The 25,901-nt window shown below is 42.1% G+C and overlaps 1 protein-coding gene across 1 annotated transcript in view; it reads right to left on the bottom strand.

Annotated features, from left to right (window-relative positions):
• Traf6 (TNF receptor associated factor 6) overlaps nt 1-15,950 on the bottom strand; it is a 24,534-nt gene extending 8,584 nt beyond the window's left edge. Inside the window, exons 1-6 of the mRNA XM_021193396.2 lie at nt 15,752-15,950; nt 9,805-10,122; nt 5,994-6,144; nt 4,416-4,574; nt 3,147-3,218; nt 338-415 (exon numbers count right to left, since the gene is read on the bottom strand). Coding sequence (XP_021049055.1) covers nt 338-415; nt 3,147-3,218; nt 4,416-4,574; nt 5,994-6,144; nt 9,805-10,100 — 756 coding nt within the window. The 5' untranslated portion in view covers nt 10,101-10,122; nt 15,752-15,950. The remainder of the gene's footprint in view (nt 1-337; nt 416-3,146; nt 3,219-4,415; nt 4,575-5,993; nt 6,145-9,804; nt 10,123-15,751) is intronic.
• Nucleotides 15,951-25,901: the final 9,951 nt, after the last annotated feature.

Genomic DNA, 25,901 nt, shown 5'->3' with positions numbered 1-25,901 from the left:
GAGTGGGTGGGTAGGGGAGCAAGGTGTGTGTGGGGCTATAGGGAACTTTCAGGATAGCATTTGAAATGTAAATAAAGAATATATCTAATAAAACAAGATGAACACACACACACACACACACACAAAGACATTTAATACAGATATGTTTAGTCATGATTAAATACTTTAGTCACTGCTAAATATCTGTATGTAATAGTACCAATATTCATAATAATTTACACCAACGGTGTTTATATAAATGTTTTATAAAAACTTAAATTTGTTAGTATTCTTCAGTAGGACATAGATCTGAGTATATATTTTTAAATTCATATTCTAGAATTCAAAGAAAACATACCTTTTCATGACAGCCAAAAACACTGAATGTACAAGGGATTGGAGCTGTTGGGCAGTCTAGATCATAATGATTAGGCATCTGAAAATCAAAAGGAAGGCTGAAAAATGTCTTCCCCTGCATATCATGTTCTAGATAATATCAGTACATTTAAAAGTAAATTTAACTTATACTAAGCAAAACTATATATGGCTTCTTCACAATTCTGTGAGAAATTAAATATTAACATCTTACAATATTATCCCCTAATTTACTAAAGTTCATTTCTTAAACTAGATTTGTTTCTACTGTAGGGAACTGGTGCCCTCTTGTGGCATTTTTCAAGAAATCACTCTGACAATTACTGTGGTAAACCCAAAGCCCTCTGTGTGGTCTCTACCATTTAATAAGGGACCAGTCATATATTCATTAAAACCACTGAATAGATCCATTACTTCTCATGTGACCACCTTCTGTAAATCATCTTATCTCTGAAGCCCTGGCATACTTTGGCTCTGCTGGGGAACTTGGTCGTTATATGGTAGAGACACACACATCCTGGACTGGATACAGCACACCAGCCTCAGCCGCAGCTCAAGCGAAGGTCTGGTCACAGGACTGTCCTAGATGATTTAGGAGAAGTGTCGCTAGTCAGCACAGTCCACACTGCCAGACATTTGCTATTCTGCTGGGAGGTTCAAAAGGACTGGCCCTGAGCACAGACCACGGAAGCTTTTATTAGGTGTTTTACAGCTCTAGAAAAAGAACCCCAGGATTTTCCACACCTGTGGACTTTTAATCTTTTTTTTTTTTTTTTTTTTTTTTTTTGTGGTCCACGATGCCAAGTGAAATTGTCAGTACAATGAAGTGACACTGACAGGATGGGAACAGATTGTTCTGTCATTTTTCTATCCTTTGAGCTGTCAAATCTAGGGTTGATGATTCCACACTTGCCTGGGTGGTTCACAATGACTTTCCCAGCTCTGTGATCATCAGTGTTTTCAGATTTGCCAATGTAGCCATGTTTCATTATCATGGTTAGGAAGTGAACAATGAATGGCTTTGGAGCACAGCCAGAGGATCTGGTATCTGGCTCTCTTCTCAGCATTGCTGATGTTCATTAGAGCATCTGCTAGGACATTCATGGGTCTTTGATTTGGGGGCTCAAAGATATCTTCTTTAGGGTGAGATGCACTAAAGGAGACCATATTTTAAAAAGGGTACCAAGGGAGCCAGGGATGATGGCACAGCCTTTTAGTCCTGGTACTCAGAGGCAGAGGCTGGTAGATGCCCATAAATTCAAGAGCAGCCTGGTCTACACAGTGAGTTCCAGGCAAGCCAAGGCTATATGGAGAGACCCTGTTTCCAAAAAAAGAAAAAGAAAAAAAAAATCAACTAACCAAAGACAGAAAAGGTATCGGACGGACAGCTCGCTGGAAAGTGCGCTTGCCTAGCCTGTGTGAACCTGGATGTAAAGCCCCAGCACAGAAAGGAAACAGAAAAGATAGGGTGGAGGAAGGAAGAGGAGCAAGGAGAGGCAGGACAGAAAGCGGGAGGGAAGAAGCCTGCCCAGAAAAAGTGGGTCCAAGTTTCACTAGAAACTGAGCCATAGTTTTGGGTCGAGATGGAATTAATGTCACAGCAAGGATCAAAGTTCAATTTTCCTGATGTTTCATTTATGGCTTCTGTCTTTATTACATTTTATTCTGTTTTGTTTTATTTTATTTTCTTACATTTTATTCTTGTTGAATAAGTATAGCATAGTTTCCATCAAATATTAATTGAGAACAAAAATGAAAATCAGGGGTATGAGATGACCTCATAGGCAACACATTTAATACATTCAAACTAGGGTTCTCAGAAAAACACTACTAACAGAGACAGGGAAACAGTCAAGTGGCAGGTCCTGCTGCTTCTTCCTACAAGTAAGATGGTCAGTGAGTTTCCTCACTTCCAGACTTTTCTGGGCACACAGATCTAGTGACTAATAGTCATCCTTTGTGGGTAAACTCCCTAAACGTTAACAGATAGCAACTGGATGGAATTCTCCTTTTTTGATTAATAATTATAACAGCCTTTTTTTTTCCAATCACAATCACTGCCTTCGATGATGATCACCATGGCTCAGGGATGCTACAGGCCCTGGAAGCCCTCTGCACACTCCAGGAGCTAGCACGACACATAACTGAACTACTGAGCAGTTGAGCTTTCTCCTGCTCCCCTGTTCCCAGCCAGTCTCTGACAAGGAGGCCCTCATTTCAGTGTATAAATACATTCCTTTCTAAATCTGTTTTGTTTTAAAGTTGGGGTCTTTACCTTCAATGTTTTGATCTTAAAATTATCATTTTGGTTCCGTTTTTGCTCATTTCTTTGTCTGTGTTAGGGATCACACGAGCCCTGGGCACACTAGATAGATTCTCTACTCCCCCGAGCTCCATCCCTAGCCAGTGGAATCCTTTTTTGTGGGGCAGGGACAAGGGTCTCTCTGTGTAGTCCTGGAACTTACTCTGTGGTCAAGGCTGGCCTTGAACTCAAAGAGTTCTACCTATCTCCTGAGTGCTGAGATTAGAGGCATATACCACCTGGCTTTCCAACCAAGGGAGTTCTTACAAATACAGGTATTATGCAAATAACTCAGCAATTTCAAGTACCTAAATGGTAGATTTTGATTCCTTTGAAATACTTACTAATTCCATTAATTTTTATAATATTTTGAACAGCAGATTACCTAAACAATACTACTTTTGCCTTATTAATTTAAATCGTCAATTTAAAAACCTTAGCAGTTGTTTAAGCACTTAAGGAAACGGTGGTTTGCCAAGGAGACTCCTACCTGTTCTCTGATGAGGACTGTGCCACAGTACTCACAGATGACATTTGCCAGGGGACAGTTCTGATCATGGATCTAAGTTGTAAGAGAGAATTAAGACATGTATGAGAAAATCTGAAAAAGGCTAAAAAGACTGATTTTTAAAGATAGTCATTTTTTCGCCCTGAGCAAACGACGGAAGGGCATTTGCTTATGTACAGTTAGAATGTGAGGCTTCTGCTAGTGAGACTCAGTCCTCAGACTTCTTCAAAGAATGTGTCAGCATACACAACAGAGATAAGCTCATTCCTTTTCACCTCAGGGCGGAGTACCCCTGATTAGCATACACTGCACTTGCTGATGCTGGAATTCTCCAAAAGGCATCAGTTTTTAGCAGCAGTATGACAAGTTAATTACAATCGTTTTCAGTAAGTTAAAGCAAAAGAACAAACAAACAGCCTCAGGGCCCCGAGCTTTGAGAAGGGTGCTTTGGTGCCCCGAGTTCTGAGAAGGGTGAGCCCCATTTTCTAGAACACAGTAACGTTGGTTTACTTGATATGCTGAGAAATAGGTAACTTTCCTCATAAGTTCACCCAATTTGTTCAGGTTGAGGAAGGTACCAATTTGTTCCAATTACGAATGAGATTTTACATATTTAGTAGCAAGTTAGCTGAATTTTGACTATTTTTTCAGCATACGAAATATAAAATGCTCAATTTCCCAAGGAACAATTTAGAAGGATAAATTTTTAAGGAAGTAGCTGAGTACAAGGATTTCAATGTCAGCCCAACCCAACACTGTTAGGATGAAACTGATTAGCCTCCTTCCATCCCAGGAGACTGAAAACTGCGGTACCATCATGCGGCTGCCGGGGAACCATACTGTTCTATACTGAACCATACTGAAGCGTGAACAGAGCACTGACTTGGCACCTGTGGAACACACTTTGCTGTATTTAATGGAGTCTTTCTTACGGATGAAAAACTCACTACTTGTTTGTCTATGACGAATCCTTCATTACAGTTCAGTCAGTGACGTAAGGCAGTATCTGTCTTTCCTGGCAGCCGTGTTCACTGTTTACTCTCAGTCACGACTAAAACACTTTTTAAGGCTATGCAAATACCAACTCCACACTTATGGACTGTGAGTGCCTTGAAACTACATTCCTTTCTTAAAAATTAGTTTTGAAAAATTGATAATATAAATTCATTTTTATAGTTACATCCTTATGTAATGCTAACTCTTTCAAATATGCACTTAAAAAGCAATGAACAAATTTAAATTAGCACATACCTCTTTCTCTTCATATGGCATGGACACGGCACAGTTTATACAAGAAACCTGCCTCCTGGGACAATCCTCAATAATGTGTGTATCAACCTGGCACTTTTGGAAAGGACGTTGGCATTGGGGACAACTCACTAGAGCAAATTCACAATGTACTTGATGATCCTGTATAAAGCAAAATAATTGATTAGTATTGGAAAACCCTAAAAGGTTTTTCTAAAGGTAATCTCTTCCAATAATACATTTTTTTCTTTCAGAATTAGTTTTAACTGTCAACTAGATATAACTTAAGTCATCTCAAGAACAAAGTCTCACTTGAGGGACTGCCTTGACTATTAACTGATGTGGGAGGGCCCAGCCCACTTTGGATGGCACCATTCCTTGGACAGGTGGTCCTGGGCTGGATAAGAAAGCTGGCTGAGCAAGGGCCTGTGAGCTAGCTAGCCAGCAGACTTCCTCAATAACAGGTTATGATCTGGAACTCTAAGTCAAATACACCCTTTCCTACCCTAAACTGCTTCTGGTTAGAGTAACCACAGCAACAGAAACCAAGTAAGAACAGTGACTGAAGTCCACTTTCTCTAGCCATACACAATCTGAAGGTCTTAATGGATTTTTTCAATTAATTATTGTGGATGTCAAGTTTATCAAAAAAGAATGTGAAGTCTCAAATTTATACTTCCAGTTAGGGACGTTTTAGAAAGAAGTTAGATTTTAAACTGTGCTTAAAAGGTCATTCCCACAAAAAGGATTGAAGAGATGGCTCAGTGACTAAAAGTGACTCCTGCTCTTCAAGATGATCTGAATTCTGTTCTCAGCACCCACACTGGGCTGACAACAACTGTGTGCAACTCCAGGGTTTCAGTACCTCTTCCGGCCTCCACTGGCACCTGCACACACTGCACACACATAAGTGCACGCACACACAAAAGAACAAATCTTTTTTTTTAAAAAAGAGAAAGAGCTAAGTAAGAGTGACAGACTTCATATATGCCCTAAACATTTATTTCAAACAGAATATTATCCATATTTGATTTCTGGTTTAAAAAAAAAAAAACAAAACAAAGAATTGATTTACCTTAATTAAAAAGAAAATTATCTCATTGCTTCAGTTAATTTTTTTAACTATATAAATATTTAGTGAATAATACAATGTTCAATTTAGAAAAAGAGAAAGTGAGATGTTGTTATACTTCCTGTATGACCCAGAAACAGAAAGAAAACAAGATGCTGAGATGATGGTTAGAAGACATTTTTATTTTTTAAAAAAATTCAAAAGTAGAGAAATAAAGTTATGGGAATAAAATATAATTCTTACAATTAAGGAGCTGTTCAACAGTTATATTGTAGATGTCCTGATCTAAAAAACTTACAAAAATACAGACGTATTTTTATTGCTGGGACAAAGCTAAAGCAGAAAAAAAATCATTTACTAAGTTTTTGCATTTAATGATGAAACGGTTCTTAGTATTTGGCAAGAACCTGTTAGCCAATTGCTATAGCCTACAATACACAGATCACAGAACAAAGGCTTTATGTTCTAGAGACTACATTTTGACAACAGGTAGAAAACACCCTTTATACCTCGAGATGTCTCAGTTCCATCTTTTGCAAACAGCCTTTATTTGGGCACTTTACCGTCAGGGAAAGAATCTCTCGCTTTGCAAAATTGTCAGGAAACAGCTGATTTTCCAGTAGTATTTCATTGTCAACTGGGCACTTGTGACCTGCATCCCTAAAAGAAGCAGGGAACTTAGAGTTAGTAGCCTAAATTGTCCACATGGAAACTAGCTGGCTCTCCATCTGAAACAACAGGATGCATTATATTGCAGAGTAACAGCAGAATGATATGCGGACTGTAGAGCGTAGCTGGCCTTTGCTACTCTGCAGGCTCTTCTTTTTTCCCACCCTTTATCCCTGCTTCACCCCTCCCCCCTTACTAGATAGGAGAGAAAGGATGGGGGGGGTGCAGAGAAAAATCCCTTGTGTACTGTATGGTTGCACCACTTGTCAATAAAATACCTAGGGCCTATAGGAAAGGGTGGGACTGAAGGTAGGGCATCCAGTAGGTAGAAAGGGTTCTGGGGTGGAGCCAAAAACAGGAGGACTGGCCCTGGAACATGGAAGAGGTCAGAAGCATGGGAAGTGAGCAGAGGTAACAAGCCATGTGGCAGAACCCTGATTAGAATAATGGGATATTAAGTTTTGATCTAAACGGGGAACAGCCAAAGCTTATGGCCCAGGTATCTATAAATATATTTGAGTCACAGAGTTGTCATTCTGGGAACATGGGGACAGGAGGAGAAACTCAGGATTTTACAAAGTCAAGGGGAAGGAGGGGAAGGTGGGGGAGATCCCTGAATCTAATTTCTTTCCTTTTGTTTCTTCTTTGAGCACAACCATTAACAAACTGCAACCAATCCCTGTGAACGACCAACAACCACCTGCTCTACCTCTCCCGTATATCCTCTGAAAAAGTTTTCAGCGTTCCCAATATCACATAATCACAGAAACTATCTGCAGCTAGCAAAACCACACCTCTGCTAGTGCATGAAGTAAATCACAATCAGCTGCTGTGGACAGTCCAGAGTAGCCCCCATATTCCCATACTGGGGATTAAAGCAAAAGCACATTCTTATAATATTTCTGTGTGTGTGTGTGTGTTTTAAAGAAACCAAAATTCCAGGATTCTCACTAAAGTAGAGTTTATGAATTCACTTGTGAAATAAATGTAAACTAGCACCACACTGCCTATCTAAGAAAGTTAACAGAAAGATTGTGGCATAGATTCCAGTTAGACAATGCACAAAACATTGAATAAAATAGTTTGGTTGACATAAAAATGAAGAAACATTTGTGCAACACTGCTTTTGCTGCTCTGACAGGGCATGGTGTCTGCTCTCAGCAGCACAAAATTAATCAAAGTGAAGTACAGAGATTATCTTTCCAGGGCCTGATTAGGACTATAGAACGCATGCCGGGGGTGGGATCTCTGTGCACTTGAGGCCAGCCTGGGCTACGCAGGGAGCTCCTGGATGACCAGGTCTACATATTCAGTCTGAAACCAGAAACATAATAAACCATCAGATTCTTTTAAAACACAGAAAATCATGAACAAATCTGTAAAACATACACATCTAAGAGAAAGTAAGAACTTTACAAAGTAAACCTACAGCCGTCACCCATAGTTTTAAATAATCCAAAGAAAATGAAATTAGACCAAGATCTGTTTCGATTTCTTGAATGGCAGTGAATGAAGACTATAGCAGTTGCTCTTAAGAGCACTGAAGCGATAATATACAACCACTTCTAACTTTGAAGGAAATGGGGGGGTAAGGCCTCAGATATCCTTTTGTAGAATTTGTCTCTTTCATATCACTGTCCTACAACTTCCAGAATCTTTTGCTACAAAGACTTCTAAAGATTAGCCAGCTACTTTCCTGGACACTCGGTAAACGAGTGCACATCTCTACCTATAAGAAATCAGCATGTCACATGTGCTATCATTTTTACCTAATTTAAAAAACATATACAGGAGGATGAGCCTTAAACCCTGGTCTGCCCCAGGAGACACCGTGACCTCACATGCTGGACACAAGGTGACATTATTAGCATCTAGTGAACACACAGCAGATGCAGCCAGTGGCCTAACAGAGAGAGGACTTATGCCACAATAAAGCATTATCTGGCCCCAAATATTAATAGTGCCAAGGCCAGAAAACAAATACACAAATAAATAACCCTATCCTCTGAAGCTCTTACTAATTTAATTGGAATACATTTCCCCTCAAACTGAACAGATGTGTTGCTCCCCTATAACTTAATTCAAGCTCCAGGTATGGATATGGTCACCTGAATTTCAAGTTTTATTGGAAAGTTGGTACAGAAATTGAGAGATAAAAATGCATAGACCACCGAGCAGCCCAAGACGGCCTTAGCCTACTTAGGGATCATTGTTTCCTAATGCTCGAAACAGAGGGTTGGAGATGCGATTTGCACTACATGAGGGCTCTGACCTCCTCAGTGGATTAATCCATTTGTGGATCATAGACTGTTGGTCAGTGTGGCAGTAACAGAGCCTAGGAGGTGAGACCTAATTGAACCAAATGACAATCTTTTTCTCTTGTATAGTTTAATCCACTTAAAACAATCACATACTAAGTGCCTTCTGTGGGGAAGGGACTGTTCCTGTAACTAGAGAAAACCAACATAACATCTCAGTCTCAAGGATCTACTTTCCAGTTGTGCAGGCAGACAAAACACATTGATTACCAGGTATTTAAGGGCAAAAGTGCCAGGGGGAACATGAGAAAAGTGGAGCGTGGTAAGGAAGATGTGGTGTGCTGGAAGGAAGGTAGGGCTGTGACTTGCCGTGGTACAGAGTACCAGGACACCTATCAGTGTGTTCCAGCTCACAAGGTAGCCCCGTGCCCGACATGTGCAATGGGCAGCATGAGGAGAAGGATGGAAGGAGCATGAGCCTTGGGAGAGGGCAGAAAATGAAGTGCATGGACTTTTACTCCCAGATAATCCATGGAGGGGGTTCTGAGCCAATGAGATGCCATTTGCCTTGTACACCAGGGCCACTCTGGCTGCTGTAATGCAACTGGAAGAGGGCAAGGCTAGGAGGGAGGCAGGCCTGTGAGAGCTGATGTCAGGCAGCACACTAATGTATGGCTGGGTGAGGAGGGTGCAGTTGCAGCAGAAAAAAGGGATTAGATTATGGAAATGCTGGTCATTTTACAGTTGCTCACAGACAGGAGGCAACAGGATTTACCACATCTAATAGTAGAATATAGAACCACTCACAGAATCAGCATTCCTCACCTGGCTGGGTTTATCAGAGCGGTTCTCAACCTCCCTCATGCTGAGACTCTTTAATACAGTCAGTTCCCTGTGTTCTGGTGACCCCCGTGCCCACAAAATTACTTCTGTGGCTACTTCAAAACTGTAATTTTGCTATTGTTATGAACTGTAATGTAAATATCTGACATGCAGAATATATGATCTACAACCCCTCTGAAAGGGTCGTCTGGCTTCCAGAGGGGTTGCAACCACACAGGCTGAGAACCACTGCTCCAGCTGTGGAATTTAAGGCAACTTAGAAATATTACTTTCATGAAACATAGACTTGTCTCCTAGTCTGCAATAGAACTGCTTGTGGCAAAAGCCGCTATGTACTTTCCAGTTTTCCTGGAGGCCAGGGTGGCAAGACACGGAAGGCTCTGTTCCTACTGTACTACAAACTGAGTTAGGACCCAACCGCCGCAGGTTTCTGTCCATTCTGCTGTTCCTGGCCAGGGTTTTCTGTCTGCCTATTCTTGGGATGCCTATTTCTAACATGCTCTTTACATCTGGTTGCTGCAGGACACCAGGCTTTCTTAAAATCAAATACCTTATGGATTTGATGATGCAGGCTTTGCAGAACCTGTGGCCACATGGTGTTTGCACGGCTTCCCGTAAAGCCATCAAGCAGATGGGGCACTCATACTTGCTCTCCAGAGGTGGGTCAAACTCCACATCGTAGCCCTGGATCTCCTCCATGAAGGAGCTGGAGAGGTTCCCGGTGCTGGTAGAGCCACTCACGCTGTCATCTTTCACTGCAGCGCTGCAGGAGGCGGCCATGGCAGCGCAGCAGTCACTGGACGACTGGCTGGACCCGCAGCTGTTCTCACAGTTTAAGAGACTCATAGTAGCTTTGTTGTCAGTTGATCTTCACACACAGCAACAAGAAAAAAACAACAACAAAATGCTTTATTATGCAAATGTATAGTTTAATATAGTCACCTCATAGTTCACCATACCATTCCAACGTTATTTGTAAAATAGCTTTAAGTGTTTTGAGTTTTGTTGCATAACTACCACTTCATGGTAAGTTATCTCTTTCCCTCCTTTAAGATGTTTATGAATCACCTATGCAGGCTACAAAGATGACTACGCAGATCCTTCAAGGAAAGTTTGTGGTCTAATGCAATAGCAGAAGGTTGAGCCGTGAAGCACTTCAATTACAGTACCCTCCTCTGTCATCTGTTTTCAGAGACTGAGATTACTGTCCTGCCCAGACCTGAGCCAGAGATTGTTCACTTAACAGTCAATGTTTACTAGACATCTACTGAGATGTGGTTGTGAGCTTGGCCTTTAGCTGCTGAGCTACTTCTCCAGCTCTGAGGAAGTTCTTTATGTCACAGCAGGTCCTTTAGGGATTCTGAACTGAAGGGACCAGTACAGACAGCAGGGAGCCAAATGACCACACACCAGTCAGTTGTGGGAATGTGACCTGGGGCAACTAACTGGAACCACTGGGAATTTTCTTTTTCTGTATCTAAAATGCCATGTGGATTTCTAAATGCTCAGTCTGGTGATTTCTATTATATAGAAAGAACGGAATTTAAAAGTGTACTCTTGTCTCCCTCTGCCTTCAGCCAGGTCAGATGTTGTATTACTAATGACTGGAAAAACATGTGAGGTTTCTTTGCCTATGGAAAGCCAGGAGCAGACAGACGCCTTCAAATTCTAAACTGCTATCTTACATACGTGACCAACCATGTCTTTAGCTTAGCTAATTATCCTTGAGGAAAACCCCTAACGTAAACTCTAATTCTAGAAGCAGAATTCAAATCTCTAGTCAATATGGCAGACAGGTGCCTCCATGCTTGTCTATACAAAAAGTCTTTCTTCCACTCTGCCAAATGGAGGATTAAGCAGAAGCTACCAGATCCCTGAGAGGGCTCAGTGGGTAAAGATGCTTGCCTCAAAACCTGACCACCTGAGTTCAATCCCTGGAACCCACAAGTTGTCCTCGGACTCCATACAAGTGACACCTAACCCATCTCACACAGCAATACATAAATGTATTAAATAACAACCCCCCCTAATAATAATAACAACAATAAAAAGAAGGAAATTCTTAGTTGAGTCTATTATCCCAACTACTAGGGAAGCTGAGCCAGGGGAAACAGAGAATTCTAGACAAGCCTAGACAACATAAGGAGACCCTGCTTCAAAACAGTCAAAAGGAGGCTAGTGAAACAGCCCAGAGGTAGGCCTTGCCTGCAATGTGAGGCTCCAGGTTCAATCCCCTGAACTGAAAGTAAAGATGGGTGCTCATGGCTCTCCACCACTAACAACACCTTTCTCTCCGCTACAAGCCTTTCGATCCCTATCTGATAGGCACCTACAAAGAAGCAGGAGAGGCTGGAGGATGGTTCTGTGGTTAAGAGTTCCTGCTCTTCCAGGAGACCTGAGTTTCATATCTTCATCCATGTTGAGTGGTTAACAACTACTTGTGACTCTGGCTCAAAGGGATCTGGCATTTATAAGCCCCTGAATTCACATGTATGTAAACACACATACAAATAATTAAAAATAAAATAAATCTTAAACAAACAAACAAACAAACAAAACAACAAAACCAAAGCCTAAAGGTGGCAGTGCTCTGGCTGCATGGGCAGTACCGTGGTGCAGCACAGAGCTCAGGGCTGGGCTGGACAGCCTGGTAGATCTTTCTCAGTCACTTGGTCAGTACTTGGACAGAGTGCATCATCCTAGTTCCTGCAAGGATTACGTATGTTAATATGCACTCAGCACTGAGAGCTGCACCTGACAATCAGAACACATTATCATTTCATACATTTTACCCAGTACAGTTCTCACTTAGCAGAGTGAAAGCCACGGATCTTAAAAAAGGCCAACCTGCCTGAGGTTGTCAGTAAAGTAACGGAGTTCCATCAAACCCAAAGTCTTCCTGACCTCAGAGCCTAGGCACCGATGCACCACGTTATGTGTATGTGGGTTTTGACAAAAAAAAAAAAAAAAAAAGATTTATTTCTTTTTTAATGTTGCCAGCATTATTATATTGAGTTGATATAACTCCAATGATTCACCAGTGATTTCACACTATTTTAACTTTATTTTTGATATAATTTTTAAAAGTTGAAATTATCTCCCAAAGCCTTGCCATTTCTAATGTGAGCTTCCGGGAAAGGCTGCTTCAGACTGGGAGACAGGAAGGAACGAGAGACCGTGACATACAGCAGAGCTGGGCATGCAGGCCTTTATCCAAAGACTTGAGTGTAGAATCCTCTTTACCCCCTTCATATCTGAGGACAAAATGGAGTTATGCCATAGAGTTATGGATTATACCTTTGTTACGTTCCTCTTCATGCACACACTCTTGTATCTGTTTCCTTAGCCATGGTTTCTAGTCATGGACGCAGAATTGCTGGGTGAAAGGGCATGTAAATTCTAAAGATTTCGGATAAATGATGTTGCTTAGCCAATGTATATCAAAGGCTTTCTAATCTCCACTCCCACAGTGTATATATAAGAATGTCCATTTAATATAACGTTGATAACAATACAGTTAAACTCTTAACTTTGTAACTGTTTGGTTTTGCTCAGTAAAGCTGCTTCTGAGACATTTACATTTGTCACTGAGCTGCACAGCACATATTCATATGTGTTGGTCATATGACAGCATGAATGAACTTTCTGTCTTCCTTTCCTGCCAAATGGCTAGTTTAAAATTCGGCTTACAGACAGTCTCTATACTGCTTTCTTGCTGTTCAGGTCAAGATTTGACTGTCATCTGATTTAAAGAGAACTTTTATGAACTACATGTTTCTAGGAAAACATGCCTAACAGTAACAATTTCCCCCTCCCTCGCCAACAGGGTTTCTCTGTGCAGTCCTAGCTGTCCTGGAACTCAGTCTGCACATCAGGCTAGCCTCGAACTCACAGAGATTCACTTGCTTTTGCCTCCAGTGCCAGGATTAAAGGTGTGAGCTACCACACCGGGCTGTAAGTGCACTCTCAAAAAACATATACAAGCAGGAGGTGGTGGTGGCTCACACCTTTAATCCCAGCACTGGAGAGGCAGAGGCAGGTGGATTTCTGAGTTTGAGGTCAGCCTGGTTTATAGAGAGGTTCTAGGACAGCCAGGGCTACACAGAGAAACCCTGTCTCAAAAACAAACAAAGCCAAACCAAAACAAGCACCCATGGACCAAGGAGTGGCAAGGAGAAGGCTTATTACCAACTATCCCTCCAGCTCCAAGGGATCTGATACCTTCTTCTGGCTTTCACGGGCTACACACATGAAGCATACATAGTTACACACACACCCCTACACAAATAAAAGTCAACCAATCAATTAAAAGGATAAAGATTCCCTCCTTAATACTGCCAAGTTGGGGAACATCTTCAAGGTTTGGGGAAGAGCTCACTAAGTACCCCTTCTCTGAGGTCTTACTAGCTATCTTCATTAAGGAGAGGAAGGAAGACTGAGCTGAAGCAGGTAAGCACATAAGATAAGAACAGTGTATGTAGAAACATTATGCTCTGGGGATTCCCTTTATGAGATGTTACAAATTTGGGCTCCAAAGTCACTAAAATAAGTTCATATGTTTGGTAAAAATATTTCTCACAGCTTTTTTTTAAACAACAACAACAACAACACTTATTTGGGTGGCTTTCTCTATGAACAGAAGGGGCAGAATGAAATTCGAGTCTTTCTTTATCTGGTACTTCATGACTGCAATTGTTTGCCCCTTACAATCTAGTAAGGCAGTCTTCAACAAAACGCCGTGGAGGGTACCATTACCAACCTATCTCAACTACACAGTGCGTTAATAAGGAAATCAGCCTTGTCAGAAATCATGGCTTCTATCTACAGAGCTGTATCTAGGTATAGGTTATAATTCAGAGACAATGCTGTCAAATGCCTTACCTACACATTCTAAGTCAGCCGGAGTGCATATATAAGTAACATATAATTCATAAATCAAAACTACATAGAAGAAAATACTGACAAGTTACCTTTAGTTCTTTACTATAAGGGGATCACCAGATGTGGCACACCGATTGTCCTGTGACCTCCATAGGTGAGCCTATGGAAGAAGGCCTATACACACACACACACACACACACACACACACACACACACACACACTCACACACTAATTACGTAAAAAAAAAAAAAAAAAAAACCAACCCAAACTTTACTAACAGCAACCATTTACCAAATCCTTAAAAATCCATTCTTAAAATACAAAGACCCGAAAATGTGTTACAATGGTTAAGAAATAATACAAACATTCGATTGATGTAATTTACCTTTGAACTCAAATTCAAGGATCTTTTCCTTACTCAGAGATTGTTTGCCTCTCTAAAACCCAAGGATTTTGGACCCTCTCTTATACAAGTCAAGTGACCAAAATTTATGAGCAGCAGATATCAAGAAAAACAGGGCTATAATATTGAAATAGTATATACAGGGCATCAAGGCTGAAACTCAGATATGATTCTTGTATCCATCATGTGTGGCCAATCCAAACCACTGGTTCAAACAACTTTCCTCGAGTCACATGCCACCAAACCGGCTGCACTTTACCCTCCACCTGAAAAACCAAAGAGAGCTCCCCCCCCCCGACCCTCCCCACCCCAGCATCCTCAAAAGAGGCATGAAATATCAGCAGCTCAAGTCACAAAGCCTATACTTTGTGACAAGTTGTTCTCGTTTCTAGAATTGCGTCGCAGGCTAGCCAACTGCTCTCAGAAAACAAGCACATCCTATACATCCAAGCGTTAGGTGCTTTCTGTTCACAGACAATCTAAGTCTCATCCGGAGTTCCCCTGAAGCCAAATACTAGGAACAGCTTTAGCAACACGGCGTCTGGAACATTCGAGAGAGCGCAGGGGTGGGGAGGGGAACATTGGTGTCATCGTACCTTTTTTTTTTTTTTTTTAAATTGGCTGCTTAGGTTAGAACCGCTCTCGAATTTAAAAGGGCACACAAAAAGTTTTCCCCTGCACTCTGGGAGTTTGAAGGGATTTTTTTTTTTTTCTTGTCTTGTTTTTTCTTTTCTTTTCTTTTTAATTTAAGCTGGAAAACCCAGCAGGCGATTTCCTTCCCCGGAAAGGGGAAAACACCAGGTGAGGAAGAGAGGGGATGGGGCGAGGGAAGGAAACAGAAACGCCAGGAGAGGCTCCTAAACCAGGGGCGGGTTCAGGACCTGTGGGCCGAGGGCAGGGGAGACCTGCAGTCCCGGTCCCGGGGAGGGCACGGAGGGCACCCCCGACTTGTGGGAGGACAGCGGGCGCATCTTACACCTGTCAGGCGACAGGGTCAGAAGTGGCTTTGTGCTGAGACAGGGGGTCCCAGGGCTACCCAGACGAGAGGGGACGGGGGGCGGAGTCCCGGACCCGAGGGAGGACGTGGGGATGGCCGGTCCCGTCTGTGGGAAGCAAGGGCTCGCGGCGACACGTCTCTGTCCCGTGGGGAATCGGGGACGACTCTCCCGGGCCCGCGGCCGCCGGAACTCTAGTTCGAAGCCGCTCACTCACCGATCGTACACGCTGAGACTTCACAACCAACTGGGAAGGCTCCCCCGGGCTGCGCCGCGTCGCCTACATACGCGGCACCCCGAGACCAAGTGGCTCCGACACCAAACTCCCGGTTCGTGGGCCGCGGCTGCTGCGTCCGCCGACGGCCGGAGCCTCAGCCCCAGCCGCGGCCGCCGCTGCTTCCGCCTTCTCAGCTCGCCAGGAGCAGCAAGGGGAGGGGAGCGCGCCCCGAGACAGAGCGGCCCCGCGGGAGAGGCCGCCCCCTGTCTGTGGTCCTCCACGCTGCAGCGGTCAACCCCTACCCCGCCCTTCCCCGCAAAGTTTTCTCAACAGGTAGAACCTTACATTAATCACGTAGTCCTTCCTCGCACCAGTGCAAGAGAGTCGTCTCATGCATGAAACATTTCTTCACAGTTGCTGCCATCTGCACTAGCCTATTCTCCAACATTGTCACGGGAGAGCTATTTTGAATTCTCAGTTTAACTAGATGCAAATATCTAAGGATTGTAACTGGCACACTGCAACAGATGTGCAAAAGATTTTCACCCTCCTCTGGAAATTTGACTCATCTTCTCCACCTGATTCGAAAGATAATATTGTGTATTAAGGTTGTTAGGTAAGGTAAGTAAATACATGTAAATAAGTTATTTAAAGTCATCTAGGAAATAATATGTGCAATAAATACCAATAATACTACATACCCATCTTTTGCCGACATTTTAGCAAAGCAATTCTTTCCAACATAAGAATCAAGTACAACTCAAACTCAATCCCTCCTTTATCCCCTTTAAAAGGTGCCTTGGAATGTTTAAGGCATGAAAAGTATAAAAAGCTACACCCAGGCTTCTGTGTGCTCATCACACGGTTTAAGAAGTGAAAGGAAACAAGCTGAATTGCCGTACTCTGAGTATCCTTCTCCATTAGCTGTCCCCTCCATTTATATAAATAAACTCTTGAGGTATGCAAAAAAAAAAAAAAGGATCATTTTACAAAATCAGTGGTGGGTAAAGGGCCAGCGAGATGTCTCAGCGGGTAAAGAAGCATGACTTTAGTCCTGATAATATGAGCTGGAACTCCAGAACCTACACTGTAGAAGAGAACCTGTTGCCAAAAGTTGTCCTCTGAACTACATGTGCACACAATGGCATGCACTTGTGTGTACAAGTGCACACACACACACCACATACCACACACACACACACACACTACAAAAAAAAAGCACAGAGAAAAGAAAAGCCAGGGCATTGGATTTCCTTCATTTATTAGTGTGACCTCTGGAGCAAGTTAGGTACATGACAGACATAACAAGCTTCCACTTCCTAAATCATAGAACAGATTTACCTTATGGGTGGTACCTTACAACTGTTGTCAAGGTGAACTAACAACAACAACAAAAAATGAATGTGGGAGAACATAGCAAGAGGCTTTCAAAAAGATCAGGTGTTCTGTGTTTATTTCTTTACACTGTTTTTCTGTGTGTCCTTGGGGGGGGGAACCTCATCCTAATTCTGCAAATCCTATACACAGCCTACTACTTTTTGTATAGTAGAGAGTCTTGGGCATAGGGAACGCACACATCTCTGGTTGCTTGCAGTCAGGCAGGACTCATGAGCTGTGATGGAGAAGGACTCTAGTCATCTGATTCCTTCCACCCTGCTGCCTATATATAACGACCATGTTAGTTCCTTTTGTAAAGCCATAACCAAAATATGTGACAGGAGGAACTTAAGGAAGAAAACATTTAATCTTAGCTCCTGGTTTCAGACATATAAATTCACAGAGCAAGGAGTGCACAGCGGAGCAGAGGGTGAACAGCTCACAGTACAGGAGCCAGGAAGCAGAGGGTGGGGAAAAGGAAAAAGCCAGAGCAAGGGGCTAAAGCCTCCCCATACTCATGACCTACCTTCTCAGTCCAGGCCCCACCTTTCAGAGTGTTAGCCTTTCCCAGCAGTCAACTGATGCTCTAATTAATGGCATATTTACCAACCTAAGTATTTCTCAATCAAGTTGACAGTCAAGAGTAACCATTACAACCCTGGAGGCCAAGAAGAAGCTTTCAGAAGGAAGAGGTAAGTTCTTGCCTCATGAGGAGGGGAGAAGTCATCTTGGAAAGTCAGCCTCTACTTATGAAAGAAGAGCAGGAAAGAAGTGCTTTTGTCTTAAGCCAGTGAGATGGTATAGTTGCATTTGGAAGTGCAATCCCACCCATTTTTTAGACACATTTCCTTCTTAGCCTCTCTTCTGATAAGACCAATCAGAAGTTGCACTTCTGGCTCTGCTCCTCAGCAAAACTGGATCCTGATCAGGTGTTGTCATCTATAACATTAGAATGAAATCTACCTTGTTTGCTTTCACAAAGCTGAAGTGGTTTCAGATAAGACCGTAGTGAAGCTGCTCTGCAGACTGGGAAGTTCTGTTCAGATGGAGGAGCCAGATGTGCTGACCAGCAGGGTTCCTGACAGATGCAGCAATCTGAATACTCGGGTTCTCGAAGGTGACACAAATTGAAAATACTTTGTTCGGTCATCTTATAAATAAATGGAATGCCTACAAAATATAATCATCACAACAAACAGATTTTTAAAAATTCTTTTAACAAAATAAACTGAGGAGATGCTATTGAGGTGGTTCAATGGATAAAAGCATTTGCCATTAAGCCCGGTGACTTGAGTTCCATTTTCAGACCCAAATGGTGGAAGAAGAAAAAAAGACTCCCACAAATTGTCCTATGATCTCTATACATGTGCTGTGGAATATTTGTGTGCGCACACACATGTAAATATAAAAAAATGTTTTATAGATGAAATAGAATATTCCATCCAGGCAATATGGTTGAGAGATTGAGGGGAAGTACTTCTCAAACATCTGGGGGAAAAAAAAGATGTCTCTTGAGGAGTGAAATTGTAAAATTAAGAGACAATTCATTAGTTTAATATTAAGTGAAAATGAGGCTATGAGAAGGGTTTCATTGTAGATGGGAGAGGAGAGCCAGAGGAATCTGGAAGGATCCAGACAGAACTGGACCATGAGAGGTGAGGCTGAGGAGAGAGAGAGAGGAGAGAGAGAGGGAGCAGAGAGGGCAAGGGGCCAAGAGAGGAACTGAGGACCAGGGTCTAAGAGAGCCCATGGCTGAAATGGCTGGATTATAGGAATCAGAAGCTGGGGGAAGGGAAGCTCAGCCTCTGGGCTAGAGGGGTTCAGGGATGAATAGGGCTGGGTGGAGCCACAGGTACCCAGTTAGACTCGTCCTGGATTTCTTTGGGACCTGACAAGTTGGATAATGATGGAGATGGTGTTTACATCCATGTGACATCCTCCTTCACAAGGCCTATCGATGGCTGACTCATGTAACTAGTCACATAGTGTGGAAATGACAGAGTGCGTCCTCCTAGGAAGAGTGCAGAAGATGTTTTCTTCTCAAAGTTATTCATTTTAAGGGGAACTCTTGCTGTGTCTTGAGGACACCAGGGAAGTGCTCAGGAAAAGGCTCATGCGAAGACAAGTCTAGCCTTCCTGAATAGCCAGAGGATTGCCCTGTCGGCACACCATCTAGGGAGTGGGATCCTTGGGAGCTGTGAGATGTGAGTTGGCTTAAGGGTCTACATTTTTGATAATTTATTATGCAGAAACAGGTAGCAAATGGAAAGTGTTGGCATTCTTTACATCCCAAGAGGTATAGTGGTAGATAAATAAACCATGTCTGTTCTCCATAAGACCCACAACTCAGTATGTCAGGACATACAGACAGAATAAATGAGATTACTGCAATAGTAGTAACTCCTATGAAAGTTTCAGAAAGTCAGAATCCCCGAGAGTGTAGTATGCATGTGAGCATGCACATGCGTGCGTGTGTGCATACGTGTGTGTGTGTGTGTGTGTGTGTGTGTGTGTTGCATACCTGTGAGAGCTCTTAAGTAAATGTCTGGATGTCTTTCTCAATTGCTCTCCATCTTATTTTTAATATTTATTTTATTTTATGTATGTGTATATATGTGAGTTTTTGTGAATATACACCACAGAGTAAACATATCCACAAAAACCAGAAGTAGTTATCTAATTTGGGGGCAGGATTTACCTGGATACCTCATGTAGGTGTTGGGACTTGAACTTGGGGTCCGATGGATGAACTGCTTGAGCCAGGTTGTTCTCCATACCAAATCTGGATTTCAGTGGTTAAGCTAGTCTGGCTAGCCAGAGAGTCCCTGGGATTCTTGTGTTTCCATGCCTGGAGTAGTAGAATTACAGGCACATGGTACTGGGTCCATTGTTCCCCACCCTCTCCTGGATGCTGGAGAATCCGAACTCAGGGCCTATCACCCCACCCATCTATCACCCAAGACCCCAGTGAAAATGTATTTAATACTACCCTGTCAAAATTAGCTTCTCTGAGAACTAAAGGGTTAAATTAAACCTCTGAACATTTTCCTCATGCAGAGCCATTTTAGTAAAGTGGCCCAGGTAGTGGAGGCAACTATTGTGAGATCCTTCAGCTGAAGTGAATTAGATTTGTTCCCAGCATCTACAAAGTTGATGTGGTTGAAACCCTTCTCCATAGCCACCAAAATGAGACAAAGTTCTCTGAGCAGAGGTGAAATGGTAAAGCAGGGTGACAAAGGGAAGGTAAGAGGCATAGATGTGTGTAGAGAGGCTCCTGGCAACACCCTAGATAGTGGCAGCTGGTATTGGAGCTGAGCCTTTGGCTCCGGCAACTGCCTGGCTGGGAGCAGACTCTGATCTACTCGCAGACAGAAGCTTAGTTTGGAATTATTCTCTATGTTTTGAGTTTTATTACTGGAGCAAACTCCCTTGAGGCTTGGTCATGATATGAAGAAATGAGGTTTCTTGAACTCTCACTTCCAGAGGTTCATGAACTCATCATGTCCAGCGATGCTTACCTTTCTGGCAGAGTCCAAAGGTAGCAAATGGTAGGATGTGGGAAAAGACAGGCCCTCTGTGTGTCTGTCTGGGTATTCTAGTTTATCAAGTTCCTATAAAGACACCAGAACTCAGTCACAAGGGCTCCACCCAAATGATTCTGACCTTACACACCACAGTTGAGTTAACTGTTTAATTTCTTGGTACCTCACACTGAGAATCAAGTTGAGCATAAATTCAAGAAGACAAACATCACTCAGACCACAGCCCCTTCTTATCTTGGAGGACAAGTTCCCCCAACTGCCCGGGACAATGAGATATCTTTGGTAAACCTTTCTCCTGTGAGGTATAAGAATGCCTTCTCTAAATCCCAGTATAGAAAATAGGATTTTATGATCCTGTTCTTTTTCCTGATTTATGATCAAGGAAAGAATCTCTGGTGAGTTTTTATTTTTATTATTATTTTAGTGAGTTTTTAATTTTGTTTATTTCCTTTCTTCCCCTCCCTTCCTCCTTCCTTTCTTCTCTCCTCTCCATTCTCTCTCTCTCTCTCTCTCTCTCTCTCTCTCTCTCTCTGGGAGAGTGGGTGAGCAAGCACATTTCCAGGGCTGCCCTTCCCCGCCCTCCCCACCGTCCAGTTTCATCCCTACCCACCCAGCCACACCAAGGAGATAAATTACTCTAATTAACTGCTTTCCTTGAGGGAAGGATGTGAGCATCTGAGCTTCTTGTGAGTTATGGGTCTGGTGTGAAGGAATAGCTTTTGCCTGATCAATATATCCGCCTCTTATGGGTTGAGTTAGTGTTCTGGCACACAGTGGGGGATAAAATCAAGTTTTGAATAGACAGAACCAAGGGTCATACTCACCAATGTGAAAAATACTTAAAACTTTGGGTACATTCCCTTCTGGACATGTTTCTTTCTTTTAAAAAAATTACTAACATTAATATAGTTCAACCAAAACTTGAAATAAAGAAATGATACCATTTTGACACACTTACTTAAAGCTATGTAGTATTTTATATTAGAGGATGTTCGGCTTTGCTGTTAGTGGTGCTTTCTAGGAGAGCAGACATTGAAACTGGGTATTAACTTTCAGCTTTTGCCATTCCAAGGAGTGGGTTGGGGAAGAAACTTAAATCGACATCCTGTAGGATATTATCTAGGTCGGTGTTATCTATTAAGGACTCATTTCATTTCTTCACTACTCTGATGACCTGTCCAAAAATTTCCATCCTTTGATTCTCCTTCGAGCTAGTTTTAGCAACTTACAGGTAACTAACTCATGTGTGGTTGAGTTGAGTAAGATGCAGGTCCCTGTTCCTGGCTTGTCAGTGTCAGCCAGGAGCATTTGAGAAGTGCTTCAGCAGGGCGGCTTCACTGTGCTTCTTTCTAGCATTATATACAGAACGATCTATGTTCCATCAGTCAGTCTGAAGCTCACAGGATGTTTGTGACTCGCTGATCCAATACTGTTGTGTCTTTCAGAGCACCAGGATCCTTAAAGTTTAAATGTGAATTGCAACACAACACAAAAGAGGTTTACATAAGCTTTTTGGTTGATCCATAGTTTGAACAATAGATGTATCTTTTTTTTTTTTTTTTTTTTTTTTTTTTTTTTTTTTTTTTTNNTTTTTTTGAGACAGGGTTTCTCTGTGTAGCCCTGGCTGTCCTGGAACTCACTCTGTAGACCAGGCTGGCCTCGAACTCAGAAATCCACCTGCTTTTGTCTCCCAAGTGCTGGGATTAAAGGTATGCATCACCATTGCCCAGTGTATCTGAATTATAGTCCGATTGTGTGTGTGTGTATATACATGTGTGATATGTTTGTGTTGTGCACACATGAGTGGTGAGTGCATTCATGAGTGTGTATGTATGCGTGTATGTGAATGTGCATGCTAGTGCCCTTAGGTGTGGAGGTCGGAGGAAGACGTTGGGTGTTTTTTCATTGTCCTTCTCTGACTCATCGCCTTGAGACAAAGCCTCTCACTGAACCTTAAGCTCAGTTTGGGCTAGCCCAGATGTGGAGATACTGCTCCACTGTTACAGCCACTTACTGCCATGTATGGCTCTCGTCTCCTGTGTGGGTGTTGGGTGTTTGAACTCAGATCTTCACGCTTGCATAGAAAGTGCTCTTACATGCTGAGCCATCTCCCAGTCCCTAGAATCTGATGTGTGTGTGTTTCCAATAGCTGCCTATTGTCCTTCCCTTGAAGCAGGGACTGTCTGCAGGCAAGCATCAGGGAGTGTCTGGAGCAGGAAGAACAGGAAAGATCTTTATAATTTGTCCCAAAAGGCTATTTAGAATCCATTTTCATGAATTACCCACAACATGTTTGAAACAATGTGCCTTTTCTCTGCAACAATGTTGTTTCCAGTAATTGTATCTTTTCAATGCAAACATTTTAGATGCAATATGAAGTCTTTTGTTAGGGCATACATGGAAACTAGTTCTGGTTTATAGCATCTTTCTTTCTTTCTTTCTTTCTTTCTTTCTTTCTTTCTTTCTTTCTTTCTTTCTTTCTTTCTTTCTTTCTTTCCCTCCCTCCCTCCCTCCCTCCTTTCTTTCTTTTTTTCTTTCTTTCTTTCCATCAGTCCATCTTTTTAGAGAGAGTGTATATTTTGTTCTAGACAACTAAATAGAAACAGTGGGGAGGCAGTATATCATTCTTTCATAGATTTGGAGCAGACTAGAATGTCTGTCATAATGGTAAAATTAGGTACATTGCAAATGAAATGCTTGCTTCCAGAGGAAGTGGAAGTTCTTGTGCAGGTGAGTGTGTGTTCCTAACCCTTGTCGGTTTCAGGTTTCAGTTGCAGTGAGAAACACTTTCCATGTTCCCATGGCCCCCGCCTACGTTTCCCTTTTCATAAGGTGTTGATGTTAATACCAGAACAAAATCCTTAATCCCAAATTGAACTTTCAGCTTTTTATCCATCCCAAATAATCACTTCTATTTTAATTCCTACTAGAATAGAGTGCCTTGCTCTCTGAATGTTGTTTTAGTGAACAACTCGGGAATGTAATTTCTTTATAACAAAGGACATTCCCTGTTCTGAGAGGCTGTGGCTACAGATACTGCTATCTTTAAAGAAGATTCGGAAGGGGATAGCTAGTGTTGGATTCATAAGACTGTTAGCACTGAGGGCCATGTTGGCATGTCTCTTAAGGGCCTCCTTGGGGGAGAGGTCATGCTTAGTTTTTGGTTTCTGTGGCAGGGAAGCAGTTTTATAAGGGGTGAAAACTAGAAACAACCAAACAGGAGATATTTCCAGTCAGAACTGGAAGATGTGCAGTTTCAGAGGAGGAACCCATACCACCCAAACCAAACAGGCACGTGGCAAGAATCATAATGCAGGGAGGAAATAAAGGATTAACAACTGGAAAAGAGCTGGAAATGGGAACAATTTGGGAATCTTTAGTCATATCTATTAACAGGACTTCTATTTATATCACTTAACTTGTGCATGAAGGGTTTCCTTCTGTAGTAAGAATGTTGCAAATGAGGTAGAGGAGTGTACATTTGGATCCATGTTCAACTACCTACAGTAGATTCATTATTTCTCTAAGGACAAAGTCTGGTTATTACTACTACGTTTGCTTTTATAGTGAACTTTCGTGTGTGGATCATTCTTCCTCTATGACTTAAAGGTCAACTCCTTTAAGGGAATCAGTAGGCCAAAGGCTATTAATATTCCTGGCATCTATTACCAATACTTCTCAGACCAATCCTATCATTCTGGGCTCCATGTAGATTTTGTTATGCACGAACCTTCCCAGGATTCTAAGATTAAGTTTTACCTTCAAGATCAACAGACAACTTTGTCCCGGCATCCATGAAGGATATCTGCTTTGTTTCTTCTTGTCCTCCCCACCATGACTGACTAAAACTTTGGAAATCCCCTTAATGAAGAAGGTCCCAGATTCAAGTTAAACAAATGTGTTCTAAAGATGTCTACACTGGCAGATTTGACTTCACAAAGGAATTCTATCTTAAACTCAAGTGAAGCAAAGGACTTCTGTCTGAACATTGGTTGTTAAAGATAAAGACACAGTGAGCTTGAGAGATGGTTCAGTGCTTGCTGCTCTTTCAGAGGACCAAAGTTTGAGAGCCAACAAACATCTGTAATAAGAAGAGGAATCTGGGGCTGCAGAGATAGCTTAGTGGTTAAGGGCACTGACTGCTCTTCCAGGGGACCTAAGTTCAATTCCCAGCAACCACATTGTGGCTTACAACCATCTGTAATGAAATCCAATGCCCTCTTCTGGTGTGTCTGAAGACAGCAACGGTGTACTCATACATTAGATAAATAGATGATGATGATGATGAAGAAGAAGAAGAAGAAGAAGAAGAAGAAGAAGAAGAAGAAGAAGAAGAAGAAGGATCTGACATCTGGTATCTGGACACTGTGTACTCAGACACCCACAGACACATGAAATAAATAAAGAAATCTTTTAAAATTTTATTAAGAAATAGAAATACGAGAAAGTTTAAAGAATGAAAAGTGATCCATGAATAGATATTTATTGTAGAAAATCAAATAATGTGTACTTTTCTAAGAAAATTTACTTGGTATTTTCAAAATGAAAATGTCCTAAGTGTTTCTACAAAAACAAATGATAGAAAAAGAGATATAAGAAGATACAATACTGGGCAGGAGAGATAGCTCAGCAGTTAAGAACACTGACTGTTCTTCCAAAGGTACTGAGTTCAATTCCCAGCAACCACATGGTGGCTCACAACCATCTGTAATGAGAACTGATGCCCTCTTCTGGTGTGTCTGAAGACAGCTATGATATACTTATATATAATAATAAATACATCTTAAAAAAAGAAGATACAATATCAATATAATAAAAATAGCATACTGCGACCTAGTATGGTGTAGTCCAGTAATCTTAAAGTTTTAAGAGGATTGTCGCGTTGACGGATGGCTCGGTACAGTCCTTGCTGTCTAACCATGAGGACCTGAGTTCAGTCCACAGCACTCACAGAAAAGCCAGGCATGGTGGCACTTACCCATCAGTCCTACACTGAGTAGGCAGAGACAAGAGGATATCTGCTGCTCATTGGCCACCAGTCTAGCTGAGTCACTGAGGTTGGTTTCAGTGAGAGACATCACCTCAAAAAGTAAGGTGGAGCATAGTTGAGGAAGGTGCTTGATGTTGACTTCTGACCTACACAGATGCACAGACAGGCAGACAGGCAGACACACAGACACACAGACCACACACACACACACACACACACACACTCACACACACACACTCAC

The sequence above is a fragment of the Mus pahari genome, chromosome 3 (assembly GCF_900095145.1).
Source record: "Mus pahari chromosome 3, PAHARI_EIJ_v1.1, whole genome shotgun sequence".
NCBI lineage: Eukaryota > Metazoa > Chordata > Mammalia > Rodentia > Muridae > Mus > Mus pahari.
This window is presented reverse-complemented; position numbering and strand designations above follow the sequence as displayed.